Below are 23,710 nucleotides of genomic sequence, written 5' to 3'. Positions count from 1 at the left end.
TTGTTGTTACATGACATCAGAGAAAACACAGTGGGATGGGGTGAGGGTTCCAGAAGGAAATGCTGGTTACAGCAACCATTTCTTCAGGGTCTGATGGTTCCATTTTACAGACGGGGAGCTCAGGCCCAGTGGGCCAGGTTAATAAATCACTTATTTTTGAGGGGCAAAAACTAGATTCAGGAAGTCTTTGGCCCTTTTGCCTGGGTGTCTGGTGCCTTCTGTGAAGGATTACTGTCGCTTAGCCTGATTCTCCTCTTGATTCTCGGTGTATTACCAGAGTGGCCCTTGGGGCTATTATTGTGTTTTTCAAGTCCTCCATCTTTGGCTGGGGAAAGCCCAGTGCACAGGACCCTTTTCTCACCCACATCTTGCTGGATGTGGTGGCTCCTGCTACCACCTCTCCCGCTGGAATCTCCCAGGTGGCTGGAGTGAAGACATAATAAAATTCAGTTAGGGAGGGAATTGCCTTTGTTTAGGTAAAGGCTGTTGTCGCCAACCTGAGGGCAGAAAGGGAGAAGTGGAAAAAATGAGAGATGGCCAGAGGCTCTGCTTATAAAAAATGACCTAAATTTTGCTTTCTTCATGACACCAATGCTGCAGACCCAACTATTTAAAACTGAATCCTGTTTCCTCCAGCATGGTTGATCCCTCACCTTTGCTTTTCACAGTCTTTTTGCTAGAACAATCACCAAATTCTAACGTATGCTGTCATTTGCTTATTTATCACTATTTATATTGTCTGTCTCCTACTCTAGACTATAGTCCAGGAGAGCAGTCTCTTTTTGCTCAGATGCTTCCCAAATGCCTAAAGCAGACCCAATGCATGGTGCAAAAAAACCCAACAAAACAAACAAAAACCGAAAAATAACCCACTGTCACCACCATCACAAAAACAAACAAACAAACAACCCCCCCCCCAAAACCAGCAAATGTTTGTTGGATGAATGAATGGTTCTGGAAAAGGGAGGGAGAGCTGAGCCACCAAATACAGAGGGGCAGCAAACAGATAAGGGGTATTTTCAAGAGCAGAGAACTCCAAGTCTAACTGCAGGCAAGGGGTGAGAGTATGATGGGCCCCCAAACCCTGTACCCTTGGTCCTCCCTCACCAATCTTGTGTGTGTGTGTGTGTACATGTATGTGGTTTATGATGTGTGTGATTTGAGTGTGCATGCACGCCAGTGTGTGCATCAGTGTGTAGGAGTGTGTGTGTCTGAGGTGGCAAGGACTTCAGAAAGATGAGAAGTGCTGAGAACTCCAGTCCACACTCAGTGCTCAAGAGCATGCATGGCTTGGTGTGAAGGTGCTGGGAGGGGCTGACCTAGGCTCTCACCAGCAGTGGCTTCCCAGACAGCTAGGCTGTCTGAAGTGCCTAGAGTTTTGGCGGTGGCAGCACCAAACTCAGTTAGGGAGGGAGTTTTGGTTTGTGGGCCCCTGACTTTGGTATATAGACTAGGCTTCATGGCCTCTTACCCTGTAAGACTGTATTATGGGTTTACCCTCATCTTTGTTGGACTTAGAGAGGTTAAGACAGTGGCCCCAGAGGGCCTGACCCCCTTTCCTGAGCTGCATGGTCCCCATGTGGCCTGATTCTGACTTTTGACTCTGCCTGAACTGTGTGACCTTGGGCAAGTCTCCTACGTTTCTCTTGTGTGCCTTGGTTTCTTCATTTGTAAATGGCCCAATGAAGACGACTGCCTTAGCAGGTTGGAGTAAAGTGACACTTGTGATTTATTGGCAGATACTGGAATGCATTCAGTGGACCAACAGGAGACAATGTCAGGGAAACAGCTTCCTCCCTTGCATGTTACGCCAAAGTTAGGCCTTAACCAAAGTCGCACCCAGTTTCTGGAGGTCTGAGAGGGTTGACCAACAGCACAGCTGCCAAAGACTTAAGACGCCTGTGGCCCTATCGTTTGTCAGAGGCCAGTCTGGCCCAGAAGCCTCTCCCTGCAGGCAGCCGTACTTCCTGATTGTTCAGTCACCTGCTATATAAGGCCCTTCACACACCTGCTGTAATCCTGTGCTAGGATCCACCTTCTGCAGGGCAGTCTCCAGGCCAGACTCTGAAGGTGAGGGGCTGAAGCCAATGTGTGGTGGGGGGTGGTCAGCTTGGGAGAAGCTGAAACCAAGAGAGGGGCATTGAGGGATGGCTGGGGTCGAAGACACTCTCATGGCTCTTGCTCCTTTTGCAGTGCTCAGGAGAAGGAAGTCTGGACAGGAGAGGTGTGTGGGCTGGGGTTTGCTCTCTGTTGTTCTGTGTCCTCCTCTTCACAGCTGCGTGGAACTTTCCTGTGTATAAAATGAAAGCAGATGTGGAAAGACTCTTTCAGAAAATATCCAATGTAGATGAGTGGGAAGGACTTTGCAACCCTTTGCAAAGATGCTACTTGTTCTTTCAAACCTTTTCAGATGCTACTTGTTCTCCACTTCTCTTTGAGGTCTCCTGCCTCAACTGCCACCTCACTGATTTCTCTCCTCAGAAGTGGTGAGCAGGGCCCAGGATTTTGCCACTTCTAGGCTCTGACTCTCTGCTGTGTGTTTCTGGGCTGGATCCCGATGTCTGTGGGCCTCCTTTTTTCCTCCTGAAAATGAGGCTAATAATCAGGCTTATACCATAAGGAGAAGTGATTTATGCATCTGACATGGCTGCTGTGACCTCCTTACCTGTTTACCCTCATCTCTTTCCATCCCCTTCCCTTCTCCACACTCACAGGCTTGAGAGGCCCTTCCCAGGAAGTTTGGCCTCTGAGCCTCGCTACAGGGTTCCAGGTGTGGAGGGGTGAGCAGGCAGGGGGGCATGCAGAATGCAACACATGGAACATCTATCAAAAGTTCCAAACCAGACATTCTTAATTTTTCTCCTTGGATTTCTGTATGATGTGGCCCTTAGATGGGCCCCTCTGCCACCCTTGACTGAATTTGTTTCTCTTCCTTTCCGCCAACCCCTAATAAGTCAACGAAGGGGTCATAGTTGCCATGGTATATGTGGTGTGTGTGTGGTATGTTTGTGGTGTGGTGAGCTGAGAGGTGGGAGGCTGGCTGCAGCTTCTAGGTAAAGGTCCAGTCTCCCTTGGTACATAGAGCTGTCATGGTGCCACTCAGCTTTGGAGCTGAAAAGATGCAGAATGAAGTCCGAGTTTTGGCTTATGAGGCTGGGGGACTTGGGGCAGCTTTTCTTCTCTCTCCATGGGCAGATGTCTCCCCTGCCAAGTGGGGCTATAAGCCACGCTGTGCACTGGGACTTTCTGCAGTAATGGGAATGTTCCAGAGTTGTGTTGGCAAATAGGTAGTCACTAGCCAGGTGACTGAGAAACAGAATATTTTTTTTATTCTTTCATTTCTTCAATGAGTCTAAATTTTTTTATTTTTAAGATTTTTTTAAAAAAATTATTTGACAGAGATCATAAGCAGGCAGAGGCAGGCAGAGAGAGAGAGGAGGAAGCAGGCTCTCCGCGGAGCAGAGAGCACGATGTGGGGCTCCATCCCAGGACCCTGGGATCATAACCTGAGTTGAAGGCAGAGGTTTTAACCCACTGAGCCACCCAGGCGCTCCTCAGTGAGTCTAAATTTAAGTAGCACATGCACTTTGTGACTGCCATTTATAGGCTAAATGAGCTAACAGTCAGGAAGGACTCAGTGCAGAGCTAGAGCTTCCCCTCTGCACTGCTCTGATAGGCAAGTTGAAATTCTGGGAGCTCTCATTCAGGATCCTAATGAATACAGGTAACTTAGCTTTCTGATGACAGGTGATATACCAGTCGGAGGTGTGCTAGGGCTTCTGGTTTCTTCCTGCAGGTCACGTGTGGGGCTCTGAGAGTCCCATCTGTTGGAGGCAGTGTGTGTGGTGATTAGGGGCCTGGGCCAACCCTGGCTCTAACACTTCCTAGGAACGTGATTTTGACTTTGACTGGTTTATGTGGTCTCTCCAGGACTTGATTTCCCCTCTAGAAGGAGGGTGATGCTAACAGTAGTCCCTGCTTGCTACAGTGGAGGCATTTCATGAAGTAATGAACATGAACTGTTCAGAGTCAAGTAAGTGCTCAGTAGGTGTCTGCCAATTGGGGTGGTGATGACAGCAACAGAGGCCTTAAGTGAATTAGGTGACTGTGAACAGATATTAGCTAGAGAACTCCATTATGCTCTAGGAGAGGAGATCCCAGATTTCTTCTTGGACCCCATCACCCGTGGGGCTGGCAATCATCTTCCTGCCTATGCTGTGTCTGAAGTGGCTGTGGGCAATGCCCAGGCTGTGTTTTGTGTCTCTGTGTAGATGCTTCTGCAGGCATCCAGGACTGGGGACAACCCAGACCCTGGAGCAGGTATAATGGCAGCATGGAAACTGTGTCACAGCTCTGTGTTCCCAGCTGAGAGCGCCAATTCCTTCCGTAACAAGGATGGGCTGTGTGTATGATGTGTGGAAGTCTGACTGCAACCCTAGGGGCTGTTGTGTCCCAGCAGCCTTGCAGGCCCCCTGACTGCCTTCTTTGTGTCTCTTCAGGCATAAGGTTCTGCACTACAGTCCTTATCCTCGAGAGACACCGGGTTCTGCACCATGAAGGACATTCTTGTTGCTGCCATCATCACAGGATTCGTGGTGGCAGCTGTAGGTGAGGGAACCCACTGACACCATTTGGGAATGAAGACCCCTTTTTGTACCTCATCAGAGTCTTCTCCCTTGGTGTCCTGGGGTCCTGTTCCATGGCCTCTATGTCAGGGTGTGGTCAGTGGAGAACATGAGACCCCTCTGAGCACACTGCCCTCAGAGAAGCTGCTCTGTGTTATGGGTCTTCCTATTGGGAAATGGTGGGGAGAAATGAATACGGGTGGCTCCATCACACAGCCTCAAATTTGGGGGATCCCAGAGGGAAGGGATGTTGTCCTGACTCTTCTTTTGCCCTGAGCTGGATGTGGTGCTTTGTCCAGGGTACAGTCTGTAAGTGTCCCCTGAGTGTTGGTGATGCTGTCCATCTTGTCTCCCTAGAATCCCTACATTGTGTGCAGTGTAATTCATTGACAAACCCTTGTAACAACAGCATCATCACTGAGTGTCCCCTGGATGCCAATGCCAGCTGTACCAGTTTCATGACCAACTCTTCTTTAGGTGAGCCTGGGATGCCATAACCCCTGTTACTGGGATTTGCATGGGTGCAGGAGATAGAGAGGGTGGTCAGGGAGGAAAGGAAGGCTGAGGAAGGGCCAGGCTATGCAATGAGAGAGACAAGGTGACGAAGATGCCTTCCAGAAGAAGCAGCACACAGGAGTGAGATGAGAATGCAGGGCCAAGCAGACAAGCCCTGTGGAATTGCTGCCTTTAACTGAAACCTCATTCTAGACCTATACTGGTGGGTGTGAGAAGCAGGGGCAGCTCTTAGTTAAGTTGCAAAGCAGTCTATTTGCTCTGGGTACTTGCATTCTTCCATTTTTCTGCACTCTTCTTCCTCCCCTCTCAGTGCTCCTTCCCCTCAGTGCTCCTTCCTGTTCCAGACCCAAATCACCCAGTGATTTGCTGGCATGATTGTTACTTCTCTCCCAGAGCAGTTAGATTTCTTATTAACTTTTATTGTGGACATTTTCAAATATGCACAAGAACAGGAAGAAGAGTGTAATCGAATGCCACGTAATCACTATCCTCTGTCAACAGCGATCAAAATTCTGCCCATTTTTATGGTGGTATTTTATTTCATTTTATTTTTTTAGAAGGTTTTATTTATTTATTTGAAAGAGAGAGAGAGAGAGAGAGCACACAAGCTGGGGGTGGGCAGAGGTAGAGGGAGAGAGACAATCAGAATCCCTTCTGAGCTAGGAGCCTCACAAAGGATGATCCCAGAATCTGGAGATCACAGCCTGAGCTGAAGTCAGACAGTCAGATGCTCAACCAGCTGAGCCACCCAGGTGTCCCTGCAGTGGTATGTTTTTTAAGATTTTGTTCATTTATTTGACACACAGAGAGATAGATAGAGAGAGAGAGATAGAGATCACAAGCAGGCAGAATAGCAGGCAGAGAGAGAGGGAGAAGCTCTCTGCTGAGCCAAGAGCCCAATGCGAGGCTCGATCCCAGGACCCTGAGATCATGACCTGAGCCGAAGGCAGCAGCTTAACCCACTGAGCCACCCAGGTGCCCCTGCAGTGGTATTTTAAAGCAAACTTAGATATCATGTAATGTGTACCCAAAATACTTCACTATGTATCTCTGATAAGGACTTTTTTTTCTTTTTATGTAACTACCATATCACTATATACCCAAGAAAATTAACTGTAATTCTTTAATTTCTCTATTAGAAAGCCATCTTAGAAATGTCCCAATTGTTTCTGATGTTGTGTTATAGTTGATGTCTTAGAATTTGGATACAAACAAAATCATCACACAGCATTTTGCTGTTAGGTCTACTATTTCTAATTTGTTTTGTAATAGCTACCCTCACCTTTGTTTTGTTCAACAGCATTGATTTGTTGGAGAAACTGGAAAGTTTGTCCTATATCTGTCCCATATTCTGGCTTTGGTTGATTTCATCCTTGTGGTGTCACTTCTTTTTTCCCCTATTCCTGGTGTTTTCCTGTAAACTGGACACATACGGCTCAGTAGAACTATTTTTAATAATGAAGATGTTTTTACCAATGCTATCCTATACAGTAGCCACATGTGGGCTATCCATTTAAAATATGGTTATATGACAAAAGAGCTGAATTTTAAATGGACACATATAGCTACTGGCTACCATTCAATAGCTCTGGTCTAGAAGCTTGACTATATGAAAGTTTAACATCATATTGCTTGTAGGACCATCATGTCTGTTTGGCTGTTTATAGAGATGCTAAGACTGATCAGGGGGCCTTGGAATGTTGGCCTGAACCACCATTTCCAAGCTCCCCATCAGTCCTTGACCTGAAGTTTAGCCTGCATCTCTGCTCATCTCCTGCTAAAGGAAGGAACTACTTCATGGGGAAGGATTTTTCTGTTTGCCAGGAAACTCTCTCCAGTGTTTCTGAAATCACATTGAACTGAGGGTATGTTTTCTGCTGTTGCTTGAAGTAGTCGCTATTCAGGGTCTCTGCTCTTTCTGAAGCCACCTACCCAGGACTGACGGTCTGTGTTTCTCTTTGTGTAGGAGCAGCCAACATATACCAGTTCAAAGCCTGCTCTGCAGAGAACTGCAGGGAAGGCAGAGACATGGTTGAAGCCTTCACTGTCCATGTGTCCAACAACATACACTTCCACTTTGTAAGCCAGTGCTGCCAAGGAAAGGAGTGCAATGAGACCAGTGATGCTCCGGGTGGGTGCTGGCAATGTGCCACCCTTCTTCTAGCCTCCCAGCTCCCTCCCTTCATTTGCCACCTTTGGTCCTCACCTTCTGGTGGACATCTCAAGTCCAAGCACTTCATTTTATACCTGGGTAATATCAACAGCTGACTTAAAACAGTTGCTTGGAAAACAAATGGGAAAATCATTACTGTTGTCATGCTTTCCTCTTTTCTCAGTATAGACAGAAATCAGAGCACTCCAAGTTGTATGGAATTAGATTCTTATTAGTATTTCTCAAACTTTGTGGCACCAGGCCCTATTTTAAGACTCCAAATCTTCAAAATTATTGAGGACTCCAGAGAAATTTGATTTATGTGAATAATACTGTCAATATTTGCAGTATTAGACATTTTAAAAATTCATAGAATTTCCAAAAAATTTTAAAAATCTTTATTTAGTTCACCAAGAAATAATAAACTCATTACATGTTAACATTCATAACACTTTTATATAGAAAAAACTGTATCTTCCAAAACAAAAAAATTAGTAAGAAGAGTGGCATTTGTTACACATTTTCTCAAAGCTCTTTAATTTCTGGCTTAACAGAAGACAACTGGGTTCTCAGATTTGCTTGTGCATTTGGTCTGTTGCAATCTTTCTTGTCATGTAGCCTCTAAAAAACTCAATACATTCATGAAAGAAAGAGTAAAAGAGGCAAAGAACATCTTAGTATTATCATGAAAATAACCTTGACCTTGTGGACTCCCCAGAAATGTTCTTGGGGAGTTCCTGGACCACAGTTTGAGAACCACTGGGCTATACCAAAGCTCTTTTTGGAGATGAAAACATGAGCCAAAAAGGCAAAGTTAATATTCCATAGTTATAGAGTACAGTTCATTAATAGCAGAACTGGGTCTTAGTATAATTTTGTATTAAGTAATAAATAATGGCATATGTTCATTTATTCAGAGAAAGATTTAGTAATAACTACACACCTATTGGCTAATGTGCAGAATAGTTGACTAATGTTGACATTGGTTGGTTTTAGATCAAAATCTTACCTTTCCCTTCTCAGCCCAACACATCCCTTGACCACAGTTCTTAAAGACTGAATAAATGGTTTGTAAGGGGAGGTCTGAGAGATTGTGTGCTGTAACTGTTTTGATGGGATATGAGATTAGGATGACTGTTGTTTTTGTGCAATTGTCCCATTCTCAAGATCTCTCTGGCCAGTATCTTTGCTTGCTTGTCCCCTTTGGTACAAGGCAGTACCATGTTCTATGTTCGACTCTTCTAAATTAATGGTTCTTATCCTACCAGCTCCTCCCGTGGAAGATATGTCCAGCAACGTAGAGTGTCCTGCATGTTATGGATCTAATGAAAGTTCTTGTAATGAGCAATTCAGGAAATGTTATAAAGAAGAACGGTGTGTCAATCTAGTTGCAGAATTTAAGAATGGTACGTCCTGGGGTTTCAAATTCCCTGTTACGGAACTTGAGTTGGAAACACATTACACCGCGGGTAATAAGTTCGGGGTTAACAAAAGAAGGCTGGTGGAGTTTAGTAGGGGAAAAGGATAAAGTCAGAATGCCTTTGAGATAGCGAGGCTGTCAATGGAGCCTCAGGCTGGTTGCTCTCTCTACCTCCTTAGTCCAGAACCATTCTTCCTGGGCTGTCCGACTTTGAACCCTGTTCTCCTGTGGCTTATAATCAAGTCAGGCTCATTTAAGTGCATCATGTCATTCCTGGCATTTACTTCTTTACTAGGTTGCATTGTTCTCTGTGTGCATGTGGGTTGGACTTTAATTTCCTTTTATCCCTACATTTATTTTCTCTACCGGTCACTGAGAGGTTCTAGCTTATGACAACTTGGGTCACCTCACTGAAAGAGTCAGAATGGGCTTTAATAGCCAACCAGTTGTTCTTTTATACAGAAATAATTTGATAATAACCATTATGGAATAAAAATTAACCAGTATAAAATACAGATGTTATGACATAACATCTGCCTGAATACTTAAAGAATAATATAGTTATTAGTTGGGGTAAGTTAATTACTGTTAAACAGCAACCTCTAAATCATCTGGCTCTATGTAACAGATGTTTATTTCTTGCTCATATGGCAGTTTCTTGCAGGGTCCCTGGGCCTGTGTTCTTTCCATCTGGAGCCTCTGGCTCCCACCCACCCATGACTGGGCAACTCCCTACTGTATTCTGTGCCTCTCACCAGCAGGTGGGGGAAGACAGGGAGTGGAGGAAGGCAGGAAGGTTTTCATAGACAAAGCCTGAAAGCACGTACATCACTCTCTCTCACATTCCGTTGGCTGGGACCAAAATGTCACTGGAGGGTGGAAATGAAGTCTAATGGTGTTTAGTGGTGGTCCAGCAGGAAAGGAAGAGACATGAAGCTAAAATGCACAGTTAGCCAGTCTCTGTCACAATATGGCTCAGAATAGTAACAGCTTAAGGGCACTAACACTCAGGTACAATTTGATTTCAACTTTTATTAATGGCAATTGTAGTACTGGAAATTCATGCTGAACTGTAATTGCAGGTTTCTCAGTGAGACCAAACATCTCAAGTATCCTGAACCTCTTTTTACTTTTTTTAAAGGTTTATACTTTTAGAACAGTTTTAAATTCACAGCAAAAGCGAGAGGAAGGTAGAGAGGTTACCCAGATACCCCGATCCCAACACATACATACCTGCCCCACTGTCAACATTCTCCACCAAAATGGTACCTTCATGAGTCCATGAACCTATGCTGATGCATCATTATAGGGTCTCTGGTTTACTGTTTTTACCCATGGTCTATAGGGTTACTGTTTATGTTGAATATTATATGGGTTTTGACACTTGTGAGTATAAACTGGCATTATAGTATCACACTGAGTAACTTCACTGTCCTAAAAATCCTCTGTGCTCTATTAATCTCTATCCCCTGGCAACCTCTGATCTTTGTAATCTCCCCATAATTTTGGTGTTATCAGAATATCATATATTTGTAATCATACAGTATGTACCTTTTCACATTGACTTATTGCACTTAGTAATATGTATTTAAAGATTTAAAAAAATTTTTTTCTTTCAATTTATTTATTTTCAGAAAAACATTATTCATTATTTTTTCATCACACCCAGTGCTCCATGCAAGCCATGCCCTCTATAATACCCACCACCTGGTACCCCAACCTCCCACCCCCTGCCACTTCACACCCCTCAGATTGTTTTTCAGAGTCCATAGTCTCTCATGGTTCACCTCCCCTTCCAATTTACCCAAATTCCCTACTTCTCTCTAATGCCCCTTGTCCTCCATGCTATTTGTTATGCTCAACAAATAAGTGAAACCATATGATAATTGACTTTCTCTGCTTGACTGATTTCACTCAGCATAATCTCTTCCAGTCCCATCCATGTTGCTACAAAAGTTGGGTATTCATCCTTTCTGATGGAGGCATAATACTCCATAGTGTATATGGACCACATCTTCCTTATCCATTAGTCCGTTGAAGGGCATCTTGGTTCTTTCCAAAGTTTGGTGACAGTAGCCATTGCTGCTATAAACATTGGGGTACAGATGGCCCTTCTTTTCATGACATCTGTATCTTTGGGGTAAATACCCAGGAGTGCAATTGCAGGGTCATAGGGAAGCTCTATTTTTAATTTCTTGAGGAAACTCCACACTGTTCTCCAAAGAGGCTGCACCAACTTGCATTACCACCAACAGTGGAAGAGGGTTCCCTTTCTCCACATCCCCTCCAACACATGTTGTTTCCTGTTTTGTTAATTTTGGCCATTCTAACTGGTGAAAGGTGATATCTCAATGTGGTTTTTTTTCCCCCAATTTATTTATTTTCAGAAAAACAGTATTCATTATTTTTTCACCACACCCAGTGCTCCATGCAAGCTGTGCCCTCTATAATACCCACCACCTGGTACCCCAACCTCCCACCCCCCCTGCCACTTCAAACCCCTCAGACTGTTTTTCAGAGTCCATAGTCTCTCATGGTTCAACTCCCCTTCCAATTTACCCAAATTCCCTACTTCTCTCTAATGCCCCTTGTCCTCCATGCTATTGGTTATGCTCCACAAATGAGTGAAACCATATGATAATTGACTCTCTCTGCTTGACTTATTTCACTCAGCATAATCTCTTCCAGTCCCGTCCATGTTGCTACAAAAGTTGGATATTCGTCCTTTCTGATGGAGGCATAATACTCCATAGTGTATATGGACCACATCTTCCTTATCCATTCATTCGTTGAAGGGCATCTTGGTTCTTTCCATAGTTTGGCGACTGTGGCCATTGCTGCTATAAACATTGGGGTACAGATGGCCCTTCTTTTCACGACATCTGTATCTTTGGGGTAAATACCCAGGAGTGCAATTGCAGGGTCGTAGGGAAGCTCTATTTTTAATTTCTTGAGGAACCTCCACACTGTTTTCCAAAGAGGCTGCACCAACTTGCATTCCCACCAACAGTGTAAGAGGGTTCCCCTTTCTCCACATCCTCTCCAACACATGTTGTTTCCTGTTTTGTTAATTTTGGCCATTCTAACTGGTGTAAGGTGATATCTCAATGTGGTTTTAATTTGAATCTCCCTGACGGCTAGTGATGCTGAACATTTTTTCATGTGTCTGATAGCCATTTGTATGTCTTGATTGGAGAAGTGGATGTTCATATCTTCTTCCCATTTTTTGATATGTTTGCCTGTTTTTTGTGTGAGTTTGAGGAGTTCATTATAGATCCTGGATATCAACCTTTTGTCTGTACTGTCATTTGCAAATATCTTCTCCCATTCCGTGGGTTGCCTCTTTGTTTTTATGACTGTTTCCTTTGCTGTGCAGAAGCTTTTGATTTTGATGAATTCCAAAAAGTTCATTTTCACTTTAGTTTCCTTTTCCTCTGGAGACCTATCTTGAAAGAAGTTGCTGTGGCTGATATCAAAGAGATTACTGCCTATGTTCTCCTCTAAGATTCTGATGGATTCCTGTCTCACGTTGAGGTCTTTTATCCATTTTGAGTTGATCTTTGTGTACGGTGTAAGAGAATGGTCGAGTTTCATTCTTCTACATATAGCTGTCCAGTTTTCCCAGCACCATTTATTGAAGAGACTGTCTTTTTTCCACTGTATATTTTTTCCTGTTTTGTCGAAGACTAATTGACCATAGAGTTGAGGGTCCATATCAGGGCTCTCTACTCTGTTCCACTGGTCTATATGTCTGTTTTTATGCCAGTGCTGTCTTGGTGATCACAGCTTTGTAATAAAGCTTGAAATCATGTAACGTGATGCCTCCTGTTTTATTTTTGTTTTTCAACATTTCTTTAGTGATTTGGGGTCTCTTCTGATTCCATACAAATTTTAGGATTATTTACTCCAGCTCTTTGAAGAATACCAGTGGAATTTTGATTGGGATGGCATTAAAAGTATAGATTGCTCTAGGCAGTATAGACATTTTAACAATGTTTATTCTTCTGATCCAAGAGCATGGAATGGTCTTGCAACTTTTTGTTTCTTCTTCAGTTTCATTCGTGGGTGTTCTGTAGTTCCTCAAGTACAGAACCTTTACCTCTTTGGTTAGGTTTATTCCCAGGTATCTTATGGTTCTTGGTGCTATAGTAAATAGTAAATGGAATTGATTCTCTAATTTCCCTTTCTGTATTTTCATTGTTAGTGTATAAGAAAGCCACTGATTCTTGTACATTGACTTTGTATCCTGCCACATTGCTGAATTGCTCTATGAGTTCTAGTAGTTTGGGGGTGGAGTCTTTTGGGTTTTCCATATAAAGAATCATGTCATCTGCAAAGAGAGAGAGTTTGGCTTCTTCATTGCCAATTTGGATACATTTTATTTCTCTTTGTTGTCTGAGTGCTGTTGCTAGGACTTCTAATACTATGTTGAACAAGAGTGGTGAGAGTGGGCATCCTTGTCGTGTTCCTGATCTCAACGGGAAGGCTTCAAGCTTTTTCCCATTGAGGATGATACTTGCTGTGGGTCTTTCATAGATTGATTTGATGAAGTTCAGGAATGTTCCCTCTATCTCTATACCTTGAAGCGTTTTAATCAGGAACGGATGCTGGATTTTGTCAAATGCTTTTCTGCATCGATTGAGAGGAACATGTGGTTCTTCTCTCTTCTCATATTAATTTGTTGTATGACATTGATTGATTTGTGAATGTTGAACCATCCTTGTAGCCCAGTGATGAATCCCACTTGGTCATGGTGGATAATCTTTTTAATGTGCTGTTGCATCCTGCTTGCTAGGATCTTATTGAGAATCTTAGCATCCATATTCATCAGTGGTATTGGTCTGAAATTCTCCTTCTTGTAGGTTCTTTGCCTGGTTTGGGGATCAGGGTAATGCTGGCTTTATAGAAAGAGTCTGGAAGTTTTCCTTCTGCTTCAATTTTTTGAAACAGCTTCAGGAGAATAGGTGTTATTTCTTCTTTGAAGGTTTGGTAGAATTCCCCAGGGAATCTGTCAGGTCTAGGGCTCTTGTTTTTTGAGAGGGTTTGATCACTGATTCAATCTCATTACTAGAAATTGGTCTATTCAAGTTGTCAATTTCTTCCTGGTTCAATTTGGGGAGTTTATCCTTTTCCAGGAATGCATCCATTTCATCTAGGTTGCTTAGCTTATTGGCATATAACTGTTGATAATAACTTCTGATGATTGTTTCTACTTCCTTGGTGTTAGTTGTGATCTCTCCCTTTTCATTCATAATTTTATGAATTTGGGCTTTCTTTTCTTTTGGATTAGTGTGGCCAATGGTTTATCGATCTTATTGATTCTTTCAAAAAACCAGCTTCTAGTTTCATTGTTACGTTCTACTGTGTCTCTGGTTTCTACCTCATTGATCTCAGCTCTAATCTTGATTATTCCCCTTCTTATGTGTGGAGTTGGTTTGATTTGTTTTTGATTCTCCAGTTCTTTAAGGTATAGAGACAGCTGGTGTATTCTGGATTTTTCACTTTTTTTGAGGGAGGCTTGGATGGCTATGTATTTCCCCCTTAGGACTGCCTTTGCTGTATCCCATAGCTTTTGGACTGAAGTGTCTTCATTGTCATGGGTTTCCATGAATTGTTTCAGTTCTTTGATGTCCTGGTTGATCCAAGCATTCTTAAGCAAGGTGGTTTTTAGCTTCCTGGTGTTTGTGTTCCTTTGGTACCTTCCCTTGTGATTGAGCTCCAGTTTCAAAGCATTGTGATCTGAGAATAAGCAGGGAATAAGCTCAGTTTTGGTGTCAGTTGAGTCCTGATTTGTGACCCAGTACATGGTTTATTCTGGAGAGGATCCATGTGCACTTGAGAAGAATGAGTATTCTGTTGTTTTAGGGTGGTATGTTCTGTCTATATCTATGAGGTCCATCTGGTCCAATGTGTCATTCAATGCTCTTGTTTCTTTACTGATTTTCTCCTTCGATGATCTATTTCTGAGAGAGGTGTGTTAAGATCTCCTACTATTAATGTATTCATATCAATATGACTCTTTATTTTGGTTAACAGTTTTCTTTTGTAATTGGCTGCTCCCATATTGGGGGCTTAGATATTTACAATTTTTAGATCATCTTGGTGGATAGTCCCTTTAAGAATCATGTAGTGTCCTTCTGTATCTCTGGCTACAGTCTTTAGTCTAAAATCTAATTTATCTGACATGAGAATCACTACCCTGGCCTTCTTTTGAGGCCCTTTGGCATGAAAGATGCTTCTCTATCCCTACACTTTCAGTCTGCGTGTATCTTTAGGTTCAAAATGGGTCTCTTGTAGAGAGCTAATGGATGGTTCTGTTGTTTTATCCAATGTGCAACCCTGTGCCATTTTATGGGCACCTTTAGGCCATTCACATTTAGAGTGATTATTGATAGATACGTTTTTATTGACATCGTGTTACCTTTGAAGTCTTTCTTTCTGTAGATTGTCTCTATATTTCTGTTCAATGCTATTCCTGGAATTTTTCCTCTTTTATAGAACCCCCCTTCATATTTCCTGCAGTGTCGGCTTGGTGGTTGTATAGTCTTTTAAGCCTTGCCCGTCTTGGAAACTCTTTATCTCTCCATCCATTTTGAATGTCCGTCTTGCTGGATAAAGTATTCTTGTCTGCATATTCTTCTAATTTTCTGCCCTGAATATGTCTTGCCAGCCTTTTCTGGCTTACCATGTCTCTGTGGACAGGTCTGACATTATTCTGATGGGCTTTCCTCTGTACGTAAGGAGCCTCTTTGTCCTAGCAGCTTTCAAGAGATTATACCTACAATTATGATTCCTCAATTTGACTATCAGGTGTCGTGATGTTTTTTTGGAATGTATAATCTTGGGTGGAGACCGTTCGGCCTCTAGTCCATAAACGCTGGTTCCATTCGTGAGATTGGGAAAATGTTCATGAAGAACTTGTTCCACTATATCTTCTAGACTTCTTTCTTTCTCCTTCCCTTCAGGGATTCCAGTAATTCTGACATTGGAATGTTTCATGGCATCATTTATTTCCCTGATTCTGTTTTCGTGGTTTCTAAGCTGTTTGTTCCAGGCTTCCTCCTGATCCTTTCTCTCTATCTGTTTGTCCTCCAGATCACTAAGTCTATCTTCTGTCTCAGTTACCCTAGCTTTGAGAGAGTTTAGATTAGATTGGAACTCATTGAGAGCATTGTGGACCTCCTCCCTGGTAGCTTTAAGCTCCGCCCTAACATTGTGAACATCCTGTCTGGTCGCTTTCAGTTCGGCCCTAATCAATTCTGTTTGGTCATCCATGGCTTTCTCCAACCTAGCTATTGCCTGGGTAATTGTTAGCCTGAATTCTCTTTCCGACATATTGTCTATGTTGATAGCCGTTAGCTCTGTTGCAGAAGACCCATCCTCTGTATTTTTCTTCTGTTGTGCATTCCCCCTGCTAGTCATTTTGGTGAGAGATGACTGAACGGATGTAGCTGGTTGTATCGACCGTGGTGCAGTCAGGGTGCACCCTGGATTGCTTCTGAGCAATCAGGATTCCCCACTCAAATGAGAGAAAAAGGAAAAGAAAAAGAAAGAGAGAGAGAGAGAGAGAGAGAGGGAGATACGATAGAACGGGAAGATAAAAGTGAAGTTTCAGTCCAAATGGGCCCCAAGATAAGATTTATGAAGTATACAAACAAAAACAGACAAACAAAAAGACTGATAAAGTATATGACAAGAGAAAAAAATTTATATATATATATATATATATATATATATATATTCAAATAAAGAAAGAACCTCATCAAAAAGAACCCCACGTGTAAGATTTATATACTATCAGAAACACTGCCCACTGGCGTCTTCTACCTCTGTAGAGATCCAGACGTGTATAATTCTGATCTCAGGCTGATTTCATGGGTGATCGGATTTCTTTGGTAAGTAATGAGCTCATTTTAGGGTACAGGTTGAAAAGTGCTTCCCACTACTTACCCGCCATCTTGTCCCCCCTCTGATGTTTAATTCTTAAGCTATGTGTGAGGAGAACAATAACATCAGAAAGACTCTCTTTCTGCTCACTTTGTTTCCAGGTGTCTTTTGATGCCAAGGATGGAATTTTTAAAAAATCCGTAACATTTGACTTAATCTGAAAGCCAGACAGATCAAAGCCATCATACACGTAGGGCTTTTTTCTTTCTTTCTTTCTTTTTTTTGCCCAAGGTCACTTTTCCCCCCAATACTATAGATATGTGTCAAATAGCACACTTTTCTAGCTTGCTGTAATTCCATCTCCAGCACTGCTATTTTCTACAAAAAAGGACTTAATTGTTTTCTTCAAATGGATTTGGAGATTTCTCTTTCCTTTTCAGAGCAAGTTTATAGCCCTTCTTTTTAAAAATTTTTTATTTTTTATTTTATTTTATTTTTTTTAGTTTATAGCCCTTCTGATAAGTAGCTAGTCCTGTCCTCCAGTTCCTTCCTTCCCTGTGAACTGCATGTCCTCCAGGCCTGTTGAAGTTGTAGCCAACAGAGCAATACTGACATATAGTAGGAGCTCAATAAAGGTAGTGCAGTCACATTTTTGTTTGCACATTCCCTTGTCCTTTTCCTAGGATTTTCACCTTAAAAAAGAGTTAAACACAATATTATTCAGATTTAGAATTAAGATCACCTCCAGATATTTTTTCCTTCTCAGAGAAAACTCAGTTCCAGAGAAGAGTGGGGATGGAGAGCAGAGCCTGGAGGAGGGGAGTCTGGGAGGAGTCTTTCCTGGATTGAGAGCAAAGGGCCCTAGGGTGTCTGAGCCCATCCCTGGATTTTATCACCTGCCAGCTCTTCAGGAAAACATTGGAGACATGAGAGCCAGGCCTATTTCTGGCCTTCATCTGTGAAGTCAGGCTTCCATCCATGTTCTGGAGCCTCAGTTTCTTTCGGGTTTAGGTGCAGGAGGGTGTCTGGGCTCTGAAATTCATGGTTCCTCTGCCATTACCATTTGGTGTTTTTGATCCTGGGCTCCTTCCTCCAAGCTCCTGTTTTAGGACCAGACCTAAAACAGGTTGCTGAGAGACCTGCAGAGGAAGGGTGAGAGGGCAGTGAAGTCCTTATCATCTCCATTGCATTCACAGAGACTAAGAAGTTCTTGCTGAGGGGCTGTTCCAACATCAGCAACTCCACCTGTCAGTTCCTGTCTGCTGAGAACCGGACAGTTGGAGGAGTCATCTTCCGAAAGTTCGAGTGTGTAGACAGTGCTAACTCCTCCTCAACTGCCATTCCCAACCCAACTCTGACCACCCCTCTTGCCAGCAGCTCCAATGCCTCCTCAGCACCCACCTCCAATGAGCCCACCACTCCAGACACTGGCTCCAAAGTCTCCTTCACCCCTGCGGCCCTTGCCAGCCTCCTCCTGCTGGGGCTGCTGATCTGAGGCCCATCCTGCCCTCAGCTGCTTCACCTTTCCCCTATTTAACTCCTCAGTAAATAGCAGCCACAGCCCTCCAGGAAAAGCCCTGTAACAGCTGCATTTTTCTGCATTATTAAAGCAATGTTCACTGGCTGTCCTCATAGGTTCCTTTGTACCAATTCCTAGTTCCTTGCATTAAAATCTGTGCACGTTAGTGTGTGGGCTCCTAGGACATCCCTAATCCCCATCCAGCTTGAGATTGAGAAACACAGCTTTCACTTTGTTGGCACTTTCTGCCTGCAGCCCTGACTTCTGGGGACTTATCTGCCACCATCCCACCCACACACTGAGGGCGTGCCCAGACATGCCTGTAATGTCTTGTGTTGTCCCTAGCACAGATATCTGTCCCTTCAGTGATTGTCCAGGCTCTGGTCACAGGCCCATAGTGACATAGTCCACAGGACCCAAAGAGGGGTGCAGAAGGGTTGCAGAAACCTGGCAGACTCCCCTGCCTAACCTCCCAGGCAGAGACATAATGCTGTTGGTGTTCAGGCTGACCAGGTATCTTATAGCCTTGTACAGAATGGAACATAGGTACGGAGCCCCAGTCCCTCTTCTCAGAGAACCTATAATCACAGGCAGAGTTTTTGACTCCATGTCCGATACCCAGGGAGCAAGAAAGCTGTTCAATACAATATGCACATAAGTCCAGGTTTGGCAAATAAGCTGGGTTTTAGCTGGACTTGGGAGAATGGCATTTTCTGTAATAAAAAAATTTTAAAGGTGTAAACCAGTGTATGTCTTTGTTGTCTAGACCTACTAACAATACATCAAGAGCAAAGCCACCAGAAAGGCAAACTGGTGGTAGCTCATCATCACATTCATTCTTTTTTAAAATAAATTAATTAACATGCAATGTATTATTAGTTTCAGAGATAGAGTTTAGTGATTAATCAGTTGTATATAACACCCAGTGCTCATTACATCACGTTCCCTCCTTAACATCCATCACCCAGTTACCCCACTCCCCCACCACTTTCCCTTCAGCAACCTCAGTTTCCTATAGTTAAGAATCTCTTATGGTTTGTCTCTGCCTCTGATTTTGTCTCATTTTATTCTTATTTATGTATTTATTTTAGCTATTTATTTCAAGATAATTTTAGACTTACTAAAAAGTTGCAAAAATAGCACAGAGAATTCTAGAAACCCCCTTGTTAGGTCCGTAATCAAAGAAGCAAGATAGATACAAAGCAAAGGTCAAGCAAAGCTTTTTTGTGCCAAGCATTGAGAACAAAACTGGCCAGTTGAGGCCATCTCTTACACAGAGGTGACCCTTCCCAGCCTCACAGACTAATGTTTATAGAGCAAAGGCCATGTGGTTGAGCCTGGCCACACACAGGTAGCCAATGAGATTGCAACACACAGAAAAAACTGCACAGTCATGCTAGGTCACACACGGGTGGCCAATTGAATTTCAATTTACCCTAGTAGATATTTGAATTAGCCTATCCCTTTGGTCAGAATTGGCTCCCAAAAGGCAAGACCCACATTTCTTGGTAGCTAGGGAGACAGTATGCATGCCCCATTGATTGGGTCTCTCCACCTGGCTTGACCTGCCTTGTATTTGGGCTTTGTTACCTGGGACTGGTTTCCTGGACTTGTTTTTAAATAAGTCCCCTGGGGGGGAAGGGGTCAGTTTAAGTTTTACTGCATAAACAACAACAGGTTGATTTAAACAAAATCACTATATAACTGGATGGAATCACTCTGGCTAAATAGGCCCTTACACCCCTCATCCACCTTCCTTTCAAGTTTACATGTTACATAATATGCTACAGTTACTGAAACCAAGAAATTAGCATTAACACAGTATTGTTAACTAATAGATCTTCACCAACTTTCACTAATGTCATGTTTCTGGTCTAGGATCCAACTTTTTGCATTTAATTGCTATGTTTCCTCAAGCTTCTACAATCTGTGACAGTTCTGGACTTTTTCCTTTACTGGTCAGTTATTTCCCAGAATGTCCTTCAATTTGAGTTTACCTGAAGTTTTGTCATTACAAGATTGATGTTATGCATTTTCAACAAGAATCCTACAGAAGTGGTGTGTCTTCAAACTGAGGGTTGCTGGAAGGGAGAGGGGTGGGAGGACAGGGTGTCTGGGTGATGGACATTGGGGAGGGTATATGTTATGGTGAGTGCTGTGAATTGTGTAAGAATGATGAATCACAGAGCTGTACACCTGGGGCAAATAATACATTATATGTTAATAATAATAATAAAAGAAATAACATGTATTTCTCAGTGGGTCTTACCAGGAAGTATATGATGTTGATGTGTTATATCGCTGCTGTTATTTAACCTTGCTTGCTTGTTGAAGTGGCATATTCCAGGTTTCTCCAGTGTAAAATTATTTTCCCCCCTTGTCATTAATAATAGGCTATGCTGTGCTGCTATAACAAATAAATCTTAGTCAAAAAATTTTTTAATATAAGCAAAAGGATTTAATTCAATGATAGTTCATTTCTTAGTTACTTAAACCTCTATAGATATTCCTGACTGGGCAACTGTCCTGGGAAGCTATCCTCTGAGAGTGAAAAAGAAACCAGGCTCCTTTTATCTCATGGTTCCCCCATACCATGGAACTCTTGGACTCTCAGTGAAGTGTTCTGTGGCTATCCGACTGACAGGTGGAGAGACAGAGGGAGCCCAGAGGTCTACACAGCATGCTCTGGGACAAGCCCTGGCAGAGGCATCCATCACTTATGCCCATACCATTGGCTAGAACTGAATTACATGACCTGGGAGGAAGTAGTTCATCCACAGGCACTTTCAAGACTTTGCCTCAGAGGCAATATGACTCAATGGTCAAGGTCATGACCTCTAGAGCCAAGGAATATGGCTTCAAATTTCATCCCTGGAACATTGGGCAACAGATATCACCTTTCTGTGCCTCAGCTTCCCACCTGCACTGAAAGGATAGTTAACGCCTGTCACATGTGTTTGTGAGAGTGGCCAACATAGTTCTTCTTGGTAATGAGCAAAAACTAACCATTAGTAAATTACTCCAGTTTGAAACTGGATCCTGCACATACTTTAGGGAGGGGAGAACCATCAGAAATGGTGATGTGGAAGGCATATACCTGGTCCGTATCCCTCAAACCATGCTGATCTCACTGCTTCCTTGTCCAATGATTCCCTCTCTCATTTCACCCCTCCCTACACACTTCATTGCTGCTGTCACCCTATAGACCAGAAGTGGCCCTATAGACCATAGCATAGAAGGGCCCCAGAAGTGGCCCTATAGACCATAGCAAGGGTCATTTGCAACCCCTACATGGCTGTCTACTCCAGGCAGACAAGACCACCACCATAGCTTTCTGTTCCTAGAAACCCCTGGAATCCCCCATGCTCAGCATTGATGTGAGGAAGCAGTGGTAATTTTGGTGAACTGCAGAGTCACTCAGGATGGAATGGAAATGGAATGGAAACCAGGGTGCTGAGAATTGGGATGGAGTTTGGAGAAGGGCCGCATCCCAGGAGGTCTCTGCATGTTGCAAAGACTCTGGCTTTAGACAGAGGTGAGCAGAGCCACAGCATGAGCATATGAGTAGGAGTGGGGTTAAGTTTCCATTCTGGGAGCCTCTCTCAGACTGCCAGGTATAGGTGGAAAGACAGAAGAATGATAGGACAAGGAGGATATTTAAACAGAGAAGTAGTGGGAACCTGCCCAGGCAGATGCTCTGTTATGCTGCTATAATTAAAGTAATTAAAACCCTAGAAATTCACTTCAATTTGCACTGATGGCTCCTGACTCCTCACCCATGATAGGGAAGAGAGCTAAGTACCACTTGTGCTCAATGTCTATGTTACTTTCCCTAGTTGTGCATACTTAATTCCAGATGCTTGTCCTCTGGACCAGGTCTTGGGCTCCCCACTGAGATAAAACCCTTCCCTACCAATTCTTCCATAGTCCTGGTCTAGGCTCTAGGATAAACTCTTATGTCTGAGAAGTTCCACACAACTAGTCACAGCTAGACTAATCACAAATCACTGCTCTTGTCTTTCAAAGCACTTTACAGTTTGTAAAGCATTTTTTGCCCAGGTTATTTTATTTATCTATTTATTTATTTATTTAATTTTATTTATTTTATGCCCAGGTATGACTTACATATAATAAAATGCATGCATGCAGACTGAATTTTGTTAAACATGCGCACTCCTCTAGTAAAGATACAAGTGTTCCTCCAACCTCCTGAGCTCCTCTAGGATCCCTTGTAGTCTGTTCTACCAGCACCAGACATCTACCTGCATCTCCACTGTCCCCTCCAGTAAGTGTTAGTAAACTCTTTCGCTCACATTCCATTGAGCTGAGCAGTTAGTAACCACCTGGATGCAAGGAATGACCCCTGTTGGGGGTGTGAACTATTCCTAGCAACTCTGCACCATGGAAGGAGGAAGTCACAGGGCTTTTTCCACCAAATTCCAATCCCTTCCATCTACTCAGTGCTTTGACTATGAAGACAGAAGGAGGGTGTGGGTTCTCTTCTGTGTGGGCTGGTTGTAGCACCTCTTGGCTGAATTATGATCTGAACTAACTCTCCAAATACTTGATCCAAAATATGAACTGAACTAAAGCTAAAACCACTAATCACTGTAAATCTCATCAATGTTCACTTTTTTATCATGAAAAAACTGTATTTAGATTTAGACAGCTGGACTCAGTTTAGATGATCCCAATTTTGTTGGCAACATCCAAAGCATCATAGTCAGGGGCCAGCAGAACGTATGCCTTCTTCTCTCCATCAGGCCTGATTAAGTTGTTGACCTTGGATACATCAATGTCATAAAGCTTCTTCACAGCCTGTTTGATCTGGTGCTCGTTGGTCTTGACATCCACAATGAACACAGGTGTGTTGTTGTCTTCTATTTTCTTCATGGCTGACTCAGTAGTCGGGGGGAACTTGATGATGGCATAGTGGTCAAGCTTGTTTCTCCTGGGGGCGCTCTTTCGAGGGTATTTGGGTTGCCTTTGGAGACACAGAGTCTTGGGTTGTCGGAACGTAGGTGATGTGCGGATCTTCTTTTTTTTGTGACTGTGGACGCCTTTCAGCACCACTTTCTTGGCTTTCAAAGCCTTTGCTTTGGCTTCGGCTTTGGGAGGGGCAGGGGCTTCCTTCTTAGCTTTCGGTGCCATCTTCGTAAAAGGGCTCAATGCTCATTTTTTTTTTCTTTTCATAACTATTTTTTTTCAATTTATTTATTTTCAGAAAAACATTATTCATTATTTTTTCACCACACCCAGTGCTCCATGCAAGCCGTGCCCTCTATAATACCCACCACCTGGTACCCCAACCTCCCACCCCCCCTGCCACTTCAATGCTCATTTTTAACTGGATGAGTGAATATGCTCCAGGAGGATGTGAGAGGGATGCTGGTCTTGAGATGTTCTGCAAGTATCTTAAGCAACCGAGTGTAGTTGTAGATCTGAACATCAGAGTGAAGAAGGTTAAGGAAAGGGAAGTCTCTGGCAGGATGAGTAGTGGTCTCACAGTGTGGTTGCTCTAAGCCTGGAGGGACCAGCTACTTCATCCAAGTGATTCCAGATATTCTTATGTTCCCCAAAGTGCTGTCACT

The 23,710-nt window shown here is 43.2% G+C and overlaps 2 protein-coding genes across 2 annotated transcripts; one reads left to right on the top strand and one right to left on the bottom strand.

Annotated features, from left to right (window-relative positions):
* The first annotated feature begins 4,553 nt into the window (after nt 1–4,553).
* On the top strand, nt 4,554–18,095 carry LYPD8 (LY6/PLAUR domain containing 8). Its single transcript, XM_044239498.1, has 5 exons — nt 4,554–4,608; nt 4,983–5,102; nt 7,108–7,272; nt 8,562–8,699; nt 17,797–18,095. The coding sequence occupies exons 1-5, from the start codon at nt 4,554–4,556 to the stop codon at nt 18,093–18,095; spliced, it is 777 nt and encodes a 258-aa protein (XP_044095433.1).
* Nucleotides 18,096–22,799: 4,704 nt separating this feature from the next.
* LOC122900674 (60S ribosomal protein L23a-like) lies at nt 22,800–23,285 on the bottom strand. The gene has a single exon (XM_044239508.1). It carries the CDS (start codon nt 23,268–23,270, stop codon nt 22,800–22,802), a length of 471 nt encoding a protein of 156 aa, XP_044095443.1. The 5' UTR covers nt 23,271–23,285.
* Nucleotides 23,286–23,710: the final 425 nt, after the last annotated feature.

Source organism: Neovison vison, chromosome 1 (assembly GCF_020171115.1).
Source record: "Neovison vison isolate M4711 chromosome 1, ASM_NN_V1, whole genome shotgun sequence".
NCBI lineage: Eukaryota > Metazoa > Chordata > Mammalia > Carnivora > Mustelidae > Neogale > Neogale vison.
The sequence above is the reverse complement of the archived record's forward strand: the minus strand, read 5'-3'. Positions and strand labels throughout refer to the sequence as shown.

Coding starts and splice junctions, on each gene's coding strand:
- LOC122900674 (XM_044239508.1), bottom strand. CDS start 23,270: ATGGCACCGAAAGCTAAGAAGGAAGCCCCTGCCCCTCCCAAAGCCGAA.
- LYPD8 (XM_044239498.1), top strand. CDS start 4,554: ATGAAGGACATTCTTGTTGCTGCCATCATCACAGGATTCGTGGTGGCA. Junction 5,103..7,107: donor CATGACCAACTCTTCTTTAG/GTGAGCCTGGGA, acceptor CTCTTTGTGTAG/GAGCAGCCAACATATACCAG. Junction 7,273..8,561: donor TGAGACCAGTGATGCTCCGG/GTGGGTGCTGGC, acceptor TTATCCTACCAG/CTCCTCCCGTGGAAGATATG.